At 37.1% G+C, this 15,004-nt stretch overlaps 1 protein-coding gene across 5 annotated transcripts in view; it reads right to left on the bottom strand.

Moving 5' to 3' along the window:
- Positions 1–15,004, bottom strand: part of VWDE (von Willebrand factor D and EGF domains) — a 36,687-nt gene that overhangs the window by 4,897 nt on the left and 16,786 nt on the right. For 3 of the 5 annotated variants that reach the window (XM_068210107.1, XM_068210131.1, XM_068210128.1), the window contains 15 exons: positions 13,806–14,791; positions 12,495–12,631; positions 9,617–9,772; positions 8,915–9,019; positions 8,456–8,570; positions 6,891–7,141; positions 6,553–6,772; positions 5,894–6,031; positions 5,239–5,301; positions 3,101–3,781; positions 2,674–2,769; positions 2,482–2,577; positions 1,851–1,946; positions 516–611; positions 88–183 (listed from right to left, as the gene is read on the bottom strand). In XM_068210107.1, the coding sequence (XP_068066208.1) occupies positions 88–183; positions 516–611; positions 1,851–1,946; positions 2,482–2,577; positions 2,674–2,769; positions 3,101–3,781; positions 5,239–5,301; positions 5,894–6,031; positions 6,553–6,772; positions 6,891–7,141; positions 8,456–8,570; positions 8,915–9,019; positions 9,617–9,772; positions 12,495–12,631; positions 13,806–14,791 (3,332 nt within the window). The remainder of the gene's footprint in view (positions 1–87; positions 184–515; positions 612–1,850; positions 1,947–2,481; positions 2,578–2,673; positions 2,770–3,100; positions 3,782–5,238; positions 5,302–5,893; positions 6,032–6,552; positions 6,773–6,890; positions 7,142–8,455; positions 8,571–8,914; positions 9,020–9,616; positions 9,773–12,494; positions 12,632–13,805; positions 14,792–15,004) is intronic. The other 2 variants (XM_068210115.1, XM_068210123.1) reach the window with 2 other exon arrangements.

Below are 15,004 nucleotides of genomic sequence, written 5' to 3'. Positions count from 1 at the left end.
GTTAATTTTGTGTCTTAATGTTTTCTCACAGATTTCCTCAACTAATGGCAACTAAGGAGTGGGGAGAAGAAAAAAAGAAAATATTACCATTCTGACAGTGGGCACCAAAGAATCCATGTGGACACAGGCAAACATCTGGCTTAGTACAGGAGCCACCATTGAGACACACAGGATTACACATTGCTGCAGAAATAGGGTCAGGAAGAGTGGGAAACATAACATCCAAATAAAGTCTATAAAATATGTGTTTCTGTTTCAAGAACAGGAATTAAACACCTAAGATAACTGCAGATAATGTCATTCTCATAGAATCTTTACCCCAAATTAAAGGATCAGCAGAAGACATCCCCAGAGGTGCTGCAGAACTAACCTGCAGAGACTCAGGGGAGTGTGGGAGCACTGCAGCAGAGAGCAGCTGCCCACTGTTGCCACCTGAGTCATGCAGTTCCAAATGTCAAACAATGGGAGGTCCTATGGATGCTCTCCCAGGAACAAGGAAGCTGCAGGGGTGTTACCTGTGCTGCAGGTAGGTCCATACCAGCCAGGTTTACACTGGCAGGTGTCTGGAGTAAGACATTCGCCACCATTTTCACAGTGCCTGTTGCAAACCACTACCATCCAAGAAGGTGGGCAAAAACATAAGGCAGGGAAGGAGACAGGGGATGGGAGAACAAGAAAGAAACACATCACAAATTATTCTTGATTTGTTTTTCAGTTCTTTCCCAGAAATTAACACTGGAAGTAACATACAATTCCTATCTGAAGAGGAATTGCTGAACAGAGTAATCTAGTCTCAAACCCATAACAGCAAGCACAGATGACAAAGGTAAATAAAATGTCTTTCCATGCAAATATCCATGGTATGGTAATATTTAGTGTTAAAAATGTAGACTTTCAGGTAAAAATTCTAAACCAAATGAGAAATGCAATACTAAGAGACAAATGTGTTACGTGATACAAGCGCAGCTGCATGCACACAGGAACATGAGACTGACAAGCAAAGACATTAAAATATCACATCTGGGGAAAACCATTAATCACTTCTTCAGGAAAACATCTCATTCCCTTCAGTACTCCTTCAAAAAGAGCAGCATTTTTTTGTCAGAATTGAAATCAGAACAAGAAAAACTGAAAACCAAAAGTCCTGGGATTTGAGGAGGAGACACAGGATTTTCTGAATTCAGGGTCAATAATGCAATGGTACATTCAGGTGAACAATATAGAAAAAGCAAGTCTAAATTTGGATTCTCTGAAGGATACAAATTACCCATATAAAATCTATTCTAAATTTGGACTTGCTGAATTGGAGCGTGCATGATTTGATATGTAAAAGACAATTTATGGGAAACAAAGTAATTCCAATCTTTCAGCTATGATCACAGCAATTTTTTCAATTTTCAGGCCAGGTAAAAGGAGAAAAGACACCATAATGTAGTTCTGAATTCAATTTTCTTGTATCCCAGTCTTTCTGACAAACCATTTACTGACACCAGCTTCTGAATGTATGCCAGTATCTAATCAATCTGAGCTAATAAATAAATTAAAAAACTGTCAGGACATATGAAACATCTGCAGGTTTTTCTAAAGGTAATATCACATACAAAATGTATTTAATTTTTCCATGTCTGTGAATAATAAAATATAAACTATTTGCAGTGCATTATGTTTTCACAGTTATGTGCAAATATTACTTGATGTTCAGAAAGCCCAGGTATGGGAATGTTCAAAGAGGCACAGGTACTATGTAATTTGCTAACATTAGACAGAAGGCATAAAAAATTTAAACCATAATTTGCTTCCTTGCTCTTGAAGAACAGGAAAAATGCCGCGTATTTTTCTCTTTTGCTTACTTGTATCACATCTTGGTCCCACAAAACCATATGGGCAGGTGCAGAGATTTCTGGCCAAGCATGTGCCTCCATTTTGACACGGTGGTTTACAATGTGCTGCAGATACAGAATTATGTTCAAGAAATTGCCTCTAGAAAGATGCATGGACTGGTTTTGCTTTATAAAAAATGAAATGTTAATAATTGTCAGTGAGCAAAAAACTCGAAATAAAATAAGGAAATATATGCAATGCCTTTATATATGCCTTTTGACAAGAGTAAGAAATAAGTACAACCTCACATCAATAGTACAGAGTCCCAACAGTGGTGGTCACCCTGAAAAAAAGAAAGCTGACACAATTTCCAGACTGTGCTTCCCACTCTTCAGGAGTGTTTAGCTTAGAGGCAACTACATTCACTGGTGAACTGCTCTACTTAATGTGAAAGCTAAATTTAGGAATATCCAATCATAAGCAACATTTACAGTGTGTATCAAGAAAATCAGGACATACACCAAAACATAACTCAAGAATTCTGTTGAAGTGACAGTAAAATGAACACATCTTCATGCTGTCAGAACAAGCTGTCATGGGACTTGTTCACAACATCCTTTGGGTACTTATGGATTTTAAAGCAAAGACTGCTACATTTACCTTCCTCACAGGTGGAGCCACTGTATCCAGGTAAACATTCACAGATGTTGGGCTTAATGCACTTCCCATGGTTTTTGCATTCAGGTTTGCATAGAGCTGTAAAAAAAAAAAAAAAAAAAAACAGCAGCACTCTGCAAATCATTAATTTGTGCATATGAGTTACCACAGGCAAAACAAACATGCCATACTCACCAGCCTGACAGTTATGACCAGCATAACCAGGCTTGCATTTACAAATATTGGGTGCCACACACTCCATATTTTTGCCACAGGGTTGTCTACATCTTGCTGAAAGGCAATGAAGAAAACAAAGAAGGGAATAAGGAAAATGAAAGTGGCATTTCAGCACATTGTGTCTTGCCTAATGTAATGAACATATCACAGAGAATCCATGATGTCACTACTCATAAATGCAGAGTCTAAGATGCATCAGGAAAGTATTTTAAGTGCATCCATACAACTAAAAGCCTGTAGGCTATGCCAATATTAATAATGAAAATGAGAAAATTCAATACACCACACTTTCCACTGATAATACAGTAACAATATACTTGCAAGTTATAAAGACATCTCAAGATTCTTTTCCTTCAAAGCATTTAAGTGCAATAATTTGCAATACCTCTGCAAGTGAAGCCATCTCCATAATAACCATAAGGACAACGACCGCACTTGACACTTCCATCCTGCCTTGGCTCACAGGGTACGCCAGGAAAACAGGGTAAATCAGAACAGGTCACTGCTTTAGGAATCACTGTTTCACTCAATTCTTCAGGAAGCATTTTTGGTGGGACAGTAGCTTCCACAAGGGTAAAAGGTAAATGACTCCCTTGATTCTTAGCTAATAGGTGCAGAACTCTTTGAGCATTTCCACCTTTGAATGTTTTGTTTGGCAAAGAATGTCCTTTGTTTATACTTGCTCTGCTGCTAGGGGAAGTCTTCCTGCTGCTCTCTAAATAGCTGAAGACCTCAACTTGTGCCCTTGTTTTCTTCTCAGGTGATACAGCATGGCTCCTTGAAGATGCAGCCTTTACAGCATGTACCAAAGAACTCTTTTCCACATCAGCAAGGTGACCACTGATGGTGCCTAGAGCATGAGCAATGCTTCCAGTAACCACAGGTTGTACAGAAGCACTTCTCTGAGAGTCAGGTGTCTTCCAGGCAGTGATTGTTTTTACTGTGGAGGCTGGTTGTGTGCTGCTACCAACCATTTCTGTAGAAATAAATCTCTTTGGGACATGTGTAGAACTGGGAATATATCCTGACACACTTAGAGCCTTCTCAAAGGATGATGGTTGAAAACCTACAGTATGTTAGAAAGAAAGGAGGGAGAAATATGTGAATACCATCAGACTTTATTTCCCTTTGAGGGTGGGGAATGTTTTCTGAACAGATAAACATACAACCCATTCATTCTGTGCTTCAGGAAATCTCTCCTTGTGCTATGTTAGAATATAAGTATGCAGTAGAACCTAACTGGGAGAATTAGAGAAGATCAAGGTATTCTGATTACAACCTCTCCTGCCCTTCCAGCCTTTTCTTAGCTGGAAGATAAGGATAAAACATGATTTATAGGAGGCACGATTTATAGGAGCAGAGATTTTCCCATACTAGGTCAATAAACAGATTTACTGTCAGCAGATTATCAGCTCCATAGATTGCTTTCAACTGGATAACTGAAAGAATTCAAAAAAAGACATTACATATGGTTCATCAGTGTGTCTAAGCACTAGAAGCAGATAAAATCACATGTATGTAGAAGCTTATACATACTGATGCACCATGAATTGTATTCTAGGGAAACAAGCCACCAACTTGCAGCACAAGTATTACCATGTTTTATTCTTCAAATTTTTTAATCAACTTTATTAAACTTTCTGCATGGGTTTCAGTAGTGGGATGTTTCAACTGTTTAATAATCACCAGAGACTGACTCAGTCTCCTCATTCAAGAAAGCGCAAAATGAACGATAACTTCTTCATATTCTGCCCAGGGAAAGTGTGTGGTTTGTGGCAAGTAGCAGAGCACTGTAATCCCAGACTAGTAGAATACTGTATATGGGGTTTTAGCATTATAGGGCAGTGGAGAAATGAAACCCTAACCTATTTATAACTAGAAAATGGTTTACAAAAGGTTGAACTTTACTGAATTGTAATAAAGTGTGGTGTCCCACTGCTGAAAAGCAAACCATTTTGCAGCTGATGAAGAATTATCCAGCACTAGCAGTGCAGTGAGAGTCTTCCTCCTCCCCACCAACAATTCAGAGCTAAAGGGAAAAGACACAGGAGACTTTCCTACAAAGAAACCCCCTGCAGGCACAGACCTGGAAATGCCAGCAGCAGCATTTACAGAGTTTCAGAATAAAGACATTCACTTGCCATATCCTTCACCTCTTCCTTGAGTTGAAGTAGGAAAATGGCATTCAACATAATGCCATAAACTTTTGTTTGTCTCATATAACAGATGTCCCTGTCCCCATGTTACCTATTTTGTGTCAGTGGCTGGTCACTAAAACAAAAGGCAACTGTAAGAATGTCATACATCACACTGTTAATAAAATTGCTTGGCTGACTCAAGGGATTTTTGATATTGACATTTCAGGCTCATTTTTCAGATCAGAATACAATCCCAATAATTAATAAATTGTGTCATACTGAAAAATAAAGTGAATAGCATAAAACTGACTAGAACCTTTGTCTGCCAGCTATATTCTTATCAGTATGTGAATCAGAAATTCCATTTTCTTTAGGAAAAAATCACCTTTATGCCCTCCAACTTCTCCTGTGGAATCCTTCCTTTCAACATCAGTGTCATCAAAGCTTTCTGAAAAGATGTAAAGGCACATTAGCAGTGCACAGAAGTAGCTACATTTTAAAAAATTTAAATAAATTACAAACAGAGTTAAAATTGTATTACATAAAAAATCCTCAAAATTCAGAAAGTAGATAAAAGTTAAAAAACATTTCTTAAAAGTTTTTTAACAGAGTATTTTAAAAATACAAGTTATTCAGAAATTGCATGTAAATAAATGTTTGGCAGCTGCCTTGGCTTGGGTAAACAGTTCTATGTTAATCAATCTAATAGAAACATATTTTTTCAATAATTTATTAATAATTTGTCATATTATGAAAATAATGAAGAAAAAATGCCAAAAATATTCCACTGTATTACTCTACTTTGATGTAAAACAATAGGGATGTGTTTTGTACCTGTTTTTTTCTACTCTAGAAAAGCTGTTTTACAGCTGTGTTGACTCAGTACAGTCTAATATTGCCACCAGCAGAGACACAGCCCTGCTTTGGTGACTACTGAAAAGAGTTCTAAGCTATTGTTAGAAACATGAAGCACAATAAAGGATATTTTATCTGAATGACAATAAGACAATACCATTCTTCTGAAAATCAAATTATTTTACCATGACATGACTTCCCATCTCCTTGCAGATTATTTGGGCATGGACCACAATAGTAAGAACCGAAAGTATTGAAGCAAAATACTCCAGGGAAGCAAGGACTGGATGCACATTCATCTACATCCTCTTGACAATTTTTACCTGTATTGAAATACAGATTTTTTTTTTTATAATATTGTGTCACTAGAGTTTGATGGTGTATTTATAAAAGTACAATGTATGCAAGTGCTGAGAAAAAAAAAAAGTGCAACCATTCATTTCAGTACATCTAATAAGAACAGCTGATAAGGTTTGCTATTCACATTTTTTCATCTCATATCAAGTATTTTGCTTATTGTAGAATATGGAGAAGATGGGCTGTGGGGACTACATGCTTATCTGGAGGAGGAATCTCCTGTGTTTCCCTGTGTTGATGAATTTACCTTTGCAGAAGGAAACAATGCAAATTAGCTTTCATAATGAACTAAAATAAACAACTATTATAGTCATGCAAGAAAAATCTTGAAGTATATATTTGTACCATAAGACCATAAAGTTTCTTCATAATACAACAGTAGGTTATTTACAGTGAAAAATTTAAAAAGAAAATTGTAGACATAAAATTAAAATCTCCTATTTTTCACTAAACATGATAAATGCATAGAAATAAAGCAGCAATTTACCTTGAAGTTCATGTGGACATTCACAGTAATAGCTGTTTATTCCATCCACACATCTGCCAATACCACACTGGTTAAGTTTACAGTCATCAGTATTCACTTGACAGAGATCACCTTCAAATCCAGCCACACACACACAAAGATATCTTCCACTTCCAGGTGGGAAATTAATGTTTGTCACACATGAGCCATTATTTAGGCAATCACATGATTTTACACTGACCTACAAGACATGCCCAATAAGACAGTTTTCTTTTTTTTAACGAACTAGCAATGAGTTCTGTAAATAGGTAATTTAGGTATCTTATTAGTAAGTGTCATTTTACTGTAATATTCATTACCTCTATTTCTACCTTGGTTGTTGCATTGCAGTCATCTGTCAAAGAAAATGTTAATTTATGGACATTCATTGACGCAGCTTTCCACAAAAGGAGACCTGATGGGGAAAGACTGGCACCTTCTGGACCAGAATCCAGCGTGAAATGAATAGCAGAGCCCTCTGGATCTGAAGCCAAAAACTGATATAAAAAATCTTCTCCATAAAATGTCTGTAGCATACCCTGAAAAGTTTCAAGCACTGGAGGCTGGTTACCTGTAAAAAAGGAGATATTTTCCTTCTCTAAGGAAAAGTTACAACATATAAAAATTAAATGGAATGTATCTGTCTACTAAAGAAATCCCATATATTTATTTCTCTTAAATACAAATGTCATTTGAATGGCACAGGAAAAATACTTGATATTTTCAATGCTAGCTAGTGACTACTGCAAGCAGGAATCCACCCACTGTGGCAAAAACCATGAAGGAAGAAGAAGGTGTCATCAGTGTCTCAGCTGCTAAACTCTCTCATTTCTAACGTCATCCTCCTTGCGGAAGAGGTTGTGCTCCTTAGGTTTGGAGTGTTGCCTCCGATTTTTGTTCTTCTCTCACTTCTGACTTTGGCTGTATTAAATTCCAGTTCATAACACGGCTATAACATGGAAATCCCTTGACTCTCTGTCTGCTGTATGAGTTTCATTTCATTCCTTCCATTCACATCTCATCCTTGTAGAATAGTTATACCTACCTTGGCTTTCAATACAAGTTTGAAGTGGGACAGGATTCACCAAGACAGGCACCAAAAGTCTCATTCAGACAGGACCTTTCCTAATCAAGGCAGAGTCTTGATTTCATGAGTCTTTCACTCATGAAGACACTGATATGATGCTTGTATTTGTGATGTTATAGACTGGGGTTGGCAGGACGGGCTGGATGGCTAATATGAAAGCTCCAAGAAACATTCTGTTTGGTGAAGGGACCAAGGTGATGTGTATATCCAAAGACTAAAATCTGCACCAAAAGAGCTACAACTTCTATGTTGGAACTTTGTACTACAGAGAAGGAAAATGAAAAATTTAGACTTGTTTTCCCTTCATAGCATGGTTTCTAACTGGACTGGAGTACAGCAGTCTTGGATGTACTTTCAAGTATTTACCATATATCTATGCCCTCAATATAAATGATGCCCAGATATTAAGTGTCTAATAAATATGACATCATTTAAATTAATTTGTGATCTCCACTTGTTTGTAATCAGAACAATTTGTTGAAAAACACCTGTTAAACATATATGTTGAGGACAAACATATGTGGATGTAGCTGTGCTAAATATCAAGACTCCAAAGTACTAATTAGATTGAAAGTTGTTAATCTTCATTAGTTATTTGTAATTGCTACAGCAGGAGAGTCAGGGAAAGTAAATTAAAACATTACATATATAGTCTGGAAACAACAATATAATTTTCAGAAACTAATACAAATGCCAAAACACTTACCTAGTTAAACTTAAAACATCACTATTATCATAAATTTAAAAACTTTGCAGACTTTCAACTACTCAGCATTAAAAATACTATTTAGAACTTACTTTCAACAACTGACCAAGTTAACTTTGATAAGTCAGGTCTGCACAGTAAGCAAGGGCTGGTAGGATTTGTGTCTCCTTCACCGTAACAGAGTCCATCTATGTTGCACGTTTTCTCCTTTTAGAGAAATGAAAATGTGATTCATTAATGGTTTTGGTTATCAAACTGGTTATGAATTTTTAAGTATCAAATAAAATCTAATCATTCTGCACTTCTATTAAACAACTAAGCTTGCTTTTAAATCTAAACAACTGATAACAAGTTTGGTTTTACTTGATAATTATATGAAGAACTTTTGGGTAGATTTTTTACATTTAAAATTGCCTCATCCTAGCTTCTCTTTCTGTGATTGAAAATCCCTTCAGGAAACAAGAACAGGTATGTTCTGCTAATTTTTCTGGATTCTTTTTCAGCCTAAAAAAAAAGCATAGTTTTATATTAGAGAGTAGTGAAATACATACCTTTAATGTACATAACCCAGATTCTTGTGGTTCACATGTCTGACAGGCTCCATCATATAATATCATTGTTTTAGAGTTGCTATAAACAAATCCATCATTAGAAATCTGAAAGGTGAGCAGTAAAAATGGATTAACTGATACAGGTATTGATAGACCCAGTTGGTCTGCTAGCATGAGCTTCCCCTAATTAATAGACACCCATGTGCAGGTGTCTAAACCCTCACAAAAGTCAACAGAAGTCTAATCAAACCTTCCAAGGAGTTTAGGCAGATTTGACCAACCACATGTCAGTGTGTAAGGTAAATTGAATTCTGTGTAGGCTCTATGAACTTATTGATTCCATCTGTATGAGAGCTCAGGTATCTGCTCACAGGGATTTGTACATGTGGCTGAGCTCAACTCAGTTCTACCAAAGATGGATCCAAGGTCATTTGAAATACTCTAGGGTAACTACTTGGCCTTTAACTTCTACTCTTGAAGAATGTGTGTCTCTGCAGGACCTAGGTTGTGTACCAGTCCCCTTGCAGGAGAACACTGTCAAACGACACTTGACACTTCAGCTTAGGCAACAAGACTGAGACCCCAAGTTAAGCAAGCTGACTTCTCCCTTTAGTACCATTAAATAAAGGATAATATCTACATGACACATTTTCATCTTAATAGGAACATTTTTAAGTGAATATTTGAAATTTCTGAGAGTACCTTTATTTGCCATCTGGCAATGGGTTTGTCATCAACCACATCCATGACATCAGACTGCTGGCCATCACTTGGTAACTGGCAGTCAACAGTCCTGGCATTTTGGAAGGCAGCTGGCATAGTTAGAGGTTCTCCAGGAATCCATTGTCTATCACTATACTGAATGTTATGACAGAAAATTTGTTTTTCACCAAAACACATCACAAAAACATTTTTACCAGAGAAAAACTCCCCGTTGCACAGTGTTTGAACAGTCTAATGTGTCTGGATTAGAATACAGTGGCAACTATTAGATGACAGTATCTGCACACACAGATTTTTACCTAAGCCTGCTACTGTGGAGGAGCAGGCAGAGAAGCCTTTCCTGAGGCACGGCCCTCTGGCACTGCATTGCCAAGGACAAACAGTCCTTCCAGCTGGAAGGGAACAGGAGGGTGAAGCAGTGGGTGATCCCCAAACACCACTGATCTGATGTGCAAGTGCCTCGGCTCCCCTCCATCTCTGCTCCCATGCCAGGACAGGCTTCAGTCAGAGGAAGAGATGAGGTTTTTGGCAGCGCTCAGGAATCATTCTGGGTGCCAGGGCAATACTGGCAGTTGGCCATTTAGCCCTTGTACAAGCCAATAGGTTGTTCGATGGAACAAGACACCATTGACCCGCAAACCTTTCTTCTAAACTGCTGTGAGGACAGGGCATCCAAAGATCCATCTTGAGAGTTCAAGATAACAGAATAAGGATGATAATATTATTTGACTGAAGCATTGACGTGGAAGCAGGGTTAAGCATATGGAAAATAAATAAAATGAGATGGAACTGAGAATCCAGGCAGACTAAGAATCAAGAGAACAGCAAGTAAAAAGGATTTTGAGCTTGAGTAGTTTTTACTGAGCTTGCATTTTTTTTGTTATTGGAGGCAATCAAAACATTTATTCAATCCCAATCATCACATGGAGAATCATCTGCAATAAAGGCCTTGCCTTTTTTTTAAACAGAAAAAGAAACACTTTTGCTAAAAAGACATATATGCTGCCTCTGTTCCAACCACTCATTTTTTTTCTTTCACCCTATACTCATTCAAGAAATTCACAGCAAAGGTAAGCATAAAAGCTAAATATTTCTAAATATGCAATTTTGAGTGTATTTAGTACTGTAACCTTTTAAATATGATACAGTCTACTTCTTCAGAAACCTTTTGCTACTAGCTGGAGGCAAGTTCAGATAATTTTTTCAGAAACAGTTTAACCTTTTAAAAACCAATTAAAAAGCCTTCAGATCTGTAAGCATTCCAGCTCATAAGGTTCATGGAAATTTGAGTTCAGTGTAAAAAAGAAGGAAATAAAACTGTATTTTTGTTTTGCAGAGATTAAACATACTCTCATCCTTTACATTTAAATTCTCTATCTCTGTAATCATAGGTTCCTGGGCATTTCCTACCCAAACTTTTATCAAGTATCTACCCTAAACTGGGTAAGACAGCCCATGAACAATAAGTTTTATTTAACATTTCAAAAGTGAAAATATTGAAAAGAAAAAAAAAATTCTAAATTCTGTCAAAATGCCTCTTCTACAAAATTGTGATCATTTAAATTCAATCTCAAAATATGTGCAGTTCTATATTGTTGCAAGTCCATTGACATTTCCTTAAATTCACTATTTCTCCAGCCTGAAAAGCCCAGTACCCCAAACTTCCTTTCTTTTGTATTCTCAAGGAAAAAATTCACAGCTTTCTCCTCAACTGCAGCTAACAGCAGTAAAATGGCTCTTGTCAGTGAGAAGATCATCATTAAAAGTGACTAATTAGGAAGTTTTTGTGTTGGGAGCCAAATACAGCACCACCAAGAGAGATTTCAGAATATCTTGCCATGAGTTATTTCAAACTGTGATAAATGAACTCCCAATAATTGCGTTACTGCGAGCTTGGTCTAAAAGTCTTTCATTATAAGGGGAGTGTAAACTTACTCTCAACAATCATTTCAAGCCAATTTGAGTGGATACATGTTGAGTTTAAGAAAAATCTATAGCCAGAATTGCCTAATCTGTCAAAATAATTTCAGCATCTGCTGGAAATAGCTAAGGAAAACTACTGTCTCAGGAACAAAATTTCCCATGGAATGTTTCCCCTTTTGCCAGCTCTCACCCCCTCCATCATCACACCAATAAAATACAGTTCGAATTCTAGTTTTTTTTGTTCTCATGTCTAACATGACATAAAAACTTGTATGCTGATCATTTATTCCAGGCTACAGCTTGTAAATTGCTTATATATTTGCCTTGAAAACTTTTTTTAAGAATGAGCAACAACAGTCTCTACACAAATTCCCCTTAAGTTTACAGTGAAACATTTTTAAATCTCCTGTTCAAACCTGACATATATCATTAAATAGTCATGGTATTATACCTCTGGGAAATGGTCAACGTTTCAAAAACACCTTTATCTTTTCCTAATAGATTTATTATGTTTATAAAAGGCTATTTCAAGCATTAGATTTGAGACAGAAATCTAGTAATGGCTTTAACCTTGCTGTCCTTTTTCAAAGAAGTGGTACTTCAATTCCTCTCCATAAGCACTTAAAAATACAGCGATGTGCTGGTTGTTACTAATAGGAATGCCCTTGCCCTCTTCTGATGGATAGCTGCTGTGTGCTGTTATCTCCCTCCCAGCTGCTGAACATTCCCATTATGCTTTGTATTTCTCTTATCATGGTGGAAATGGCAATCTTGCAAAGTCTTGAGTGTTTGCTGCAAAGTGCTGAGTGCCTTTGCTTTTAGCTTCCACAAAACCACTGGGCTGTGCCCACGTCAATGAATAATACGTTTGACATTTTGTCCCTTGTTCTCTAAGAAGTTTAAAATGTAATTGTCACTATTCAGGGAGACCTACTTGCAATTTGATGATTTCACATTTCAGGTTCAATGAGTCCCTGAAGCCATGTCCAAACACTCTCACAGATGTGCAGTCATACTGTTGAATGTCACACAGCCCAGCATTCTCCAGCTCTGTAATTTCTGGAGCCTGGTCTTGGAAGCAGAGATTAGACAATAAATGCTAGTATGAGAACTCATTCATATGCATTTACATTATGCAGTATGTTTATTTTTCTATCCAACCATGAAAACTATGTAAACAAGAAAATCTGGGACCAGCTGAAGGGAAGCATAAACAGAAAGACTTTACATTGTTACGCTAGAACTTTAAATTGAAAGCTAGGCTTCTGTCTTCTCTTGGAGCCTCAGTATTAGGAAGCAGAGAAATTTCAACTGGTAACAGTAAACACTTGTGAATACATATTTTGCTTTCTCAACTATGGTTCTTTACATCAGACTTCCAGAACAAAATTGAAATGAAACTAAGGCCTTAGAAATAGGATCTGGAAAGGAAGCAGTTGTGCAATAACTTATATAGGGATTATTTTTAATAAAAACTAAAAAAACTAAAAAAAACTTTTAAAAATCTCAGATGGAAGTTATTTCAGGAAATAAATTGACAGATCAGAACACTCAAAACCAGCTTATTTTATTCCTCTTGAAGTCAAATATTTCTTATTCTATTCCCTCTTTCTCTATTTGCTCTTAAGTAAGTCATTAAAACAAAAACATGATTGCAAACCAAAATATTAACAGGTTTTATTTTGAAAGAGTTTTGACTTTGATAGTACTGTTCATATTTTTCCAGTGTAATTGTTCAACTGAATTTTTAGTGAATATCTTACCTACTGAAAATGAAAAAACCCTGCCCAGCACTATTTGTTACAGCTCTTTTTTCTTCACTACCAATTCTGCTTCTATCCCATCTAACAGTTAGCTTACAGAGATGTAACATCACTGAAGACAAAAACATCCCACTGAGATTTAACAAACAGGATCACATAAACTATAAAAAACTAGGGGAGGGATGAATGTGGCATATTTTCCCTGAAGGAGACAGCATGTGGAAATATTGACAGTCTCCTGGGGCTACACTCTGCATTGCAAAGTGACTTTTTTAATCTGACCTATTAGAAACTAAGCTCATATTTTCGCCTTGGAAACAAGAAGGCTGAATGCAAAATAATTACAGCTGTAGTAAACTGTAATTAAATAACTGAGAACCCTTGCCCATGTACAAAAGCAGGAGAGAAAGGCAGCAGAACAAATACACTTTGCATAAACACGGAAAACATTACTGAAGTAGATCTCATTTCCCCCCACTTACCAGAGAGTATGCTGCAGTCATACGAGCTGTAGCCTTGAAAACATGCACAGCCCCATTCTGTACATTCTCCATTACCACTGCAGAGACTGGGACACTTCAAAGCAGTAAGTAGGCTCTCAACTGACTCTTCAAGTTCCTGTGGGCTGTAATTTATTTCTTCTAAAATTCTTTTCTCACATTCATTCTCCAGCAGAGCTAATGAAGCTTGTGCCCAACCAAGATCATCTTTCAGCAGCAGATCTTTAACACACATACCGATGGCATCCCCTGTTCGCCGGCCAAGGAGGGCACCACAGGACCTTCCTATGCTGGAATTAGCTATTGCCTGCTGGCACAGGAACAAAGCACTAGACTCAGTAAGGCCTGAAGGTGTGGGCCAAGAAGGAAGGAGCTTCTCATCTGTGTCAGTGGCATGGTCCTCTGGGAAAAAGTAACTATATCCCTCTAAATCTGTTTGGCTGAGACTTTGGAAGATGAATACTGGATGGTATTCAAAATAATTTTGGCGCTTCCCTCTACTTGTAGCAGATTGACTTTTGTGAAAATGACTGCTGTAATGGTGAGAATTTCTCCTAATGTCTAGGTTTGAACTTCCCTCTCTTTCTGTACCAGTATTTCCCTCTGAGGTGGCAGAGAGATGTGAGTTTATTAGTGAGGTTTTTTGAAGTTTGGTTTGATTATTCTGCCTCTGCAGAAGTGTAGATGAATCCATTTCATGTGTAGATGAACGTTTCTTTAAGCCCCTGACAAGATCAGCAGGACCAAGATACTCAGCAGTGACATCCAGTCCTGGTATCAAAGAAAGAAATCTACCATTTTCACTTTCTTTACAAGACAGAGGAGGTTCTGACTGAGTAACTGTCTCCAGATTGTTTGCTGGCTGATAAAATCTGGCATCTTCAAGTGTACAGTCACAGAATAACATTTTTCTAGAAGATGATAATGAAGCAGGTGTCTTGTCAAACAAGCTCTCTCCTGGTAAAATTCTAGTGAGGAAAGGAAAAGGTGAAACTGTATCATCCGAACTATTTTATTTGTGTTACTGAAGTATTAACTTTTTTTTGTTCTTTGTTGTTTCATACTTCTACAGCATAAGTCTGCAGCACACAGCTATATTTGAACAACAGTTAAAGCACAAAACCTCAAGAGTAACTTATAAAAGAATTGAGATGAGTGGATATTTTCTGTATACTTTGGTA

This window comes from Anomalospiza imberbis, chromosome 1 (assembly GCF_031753505.1).
Source record: "Anomalospiza imberbis isolate Cuckoo-Finch-1a 21T00152 chromosome 1, ASM3175350v1, whole genome shotgun sequence".
Classification (NCBI taxonomy): Eukaryota; Metazoa; Chordata; class Aves; order Passeriformes; family Viduidae; genus Anomalospiza; species Anomalospiza imberbis.
This window is presented reverse-complemented; position numbering and strand designations above follow the sequence as displayed.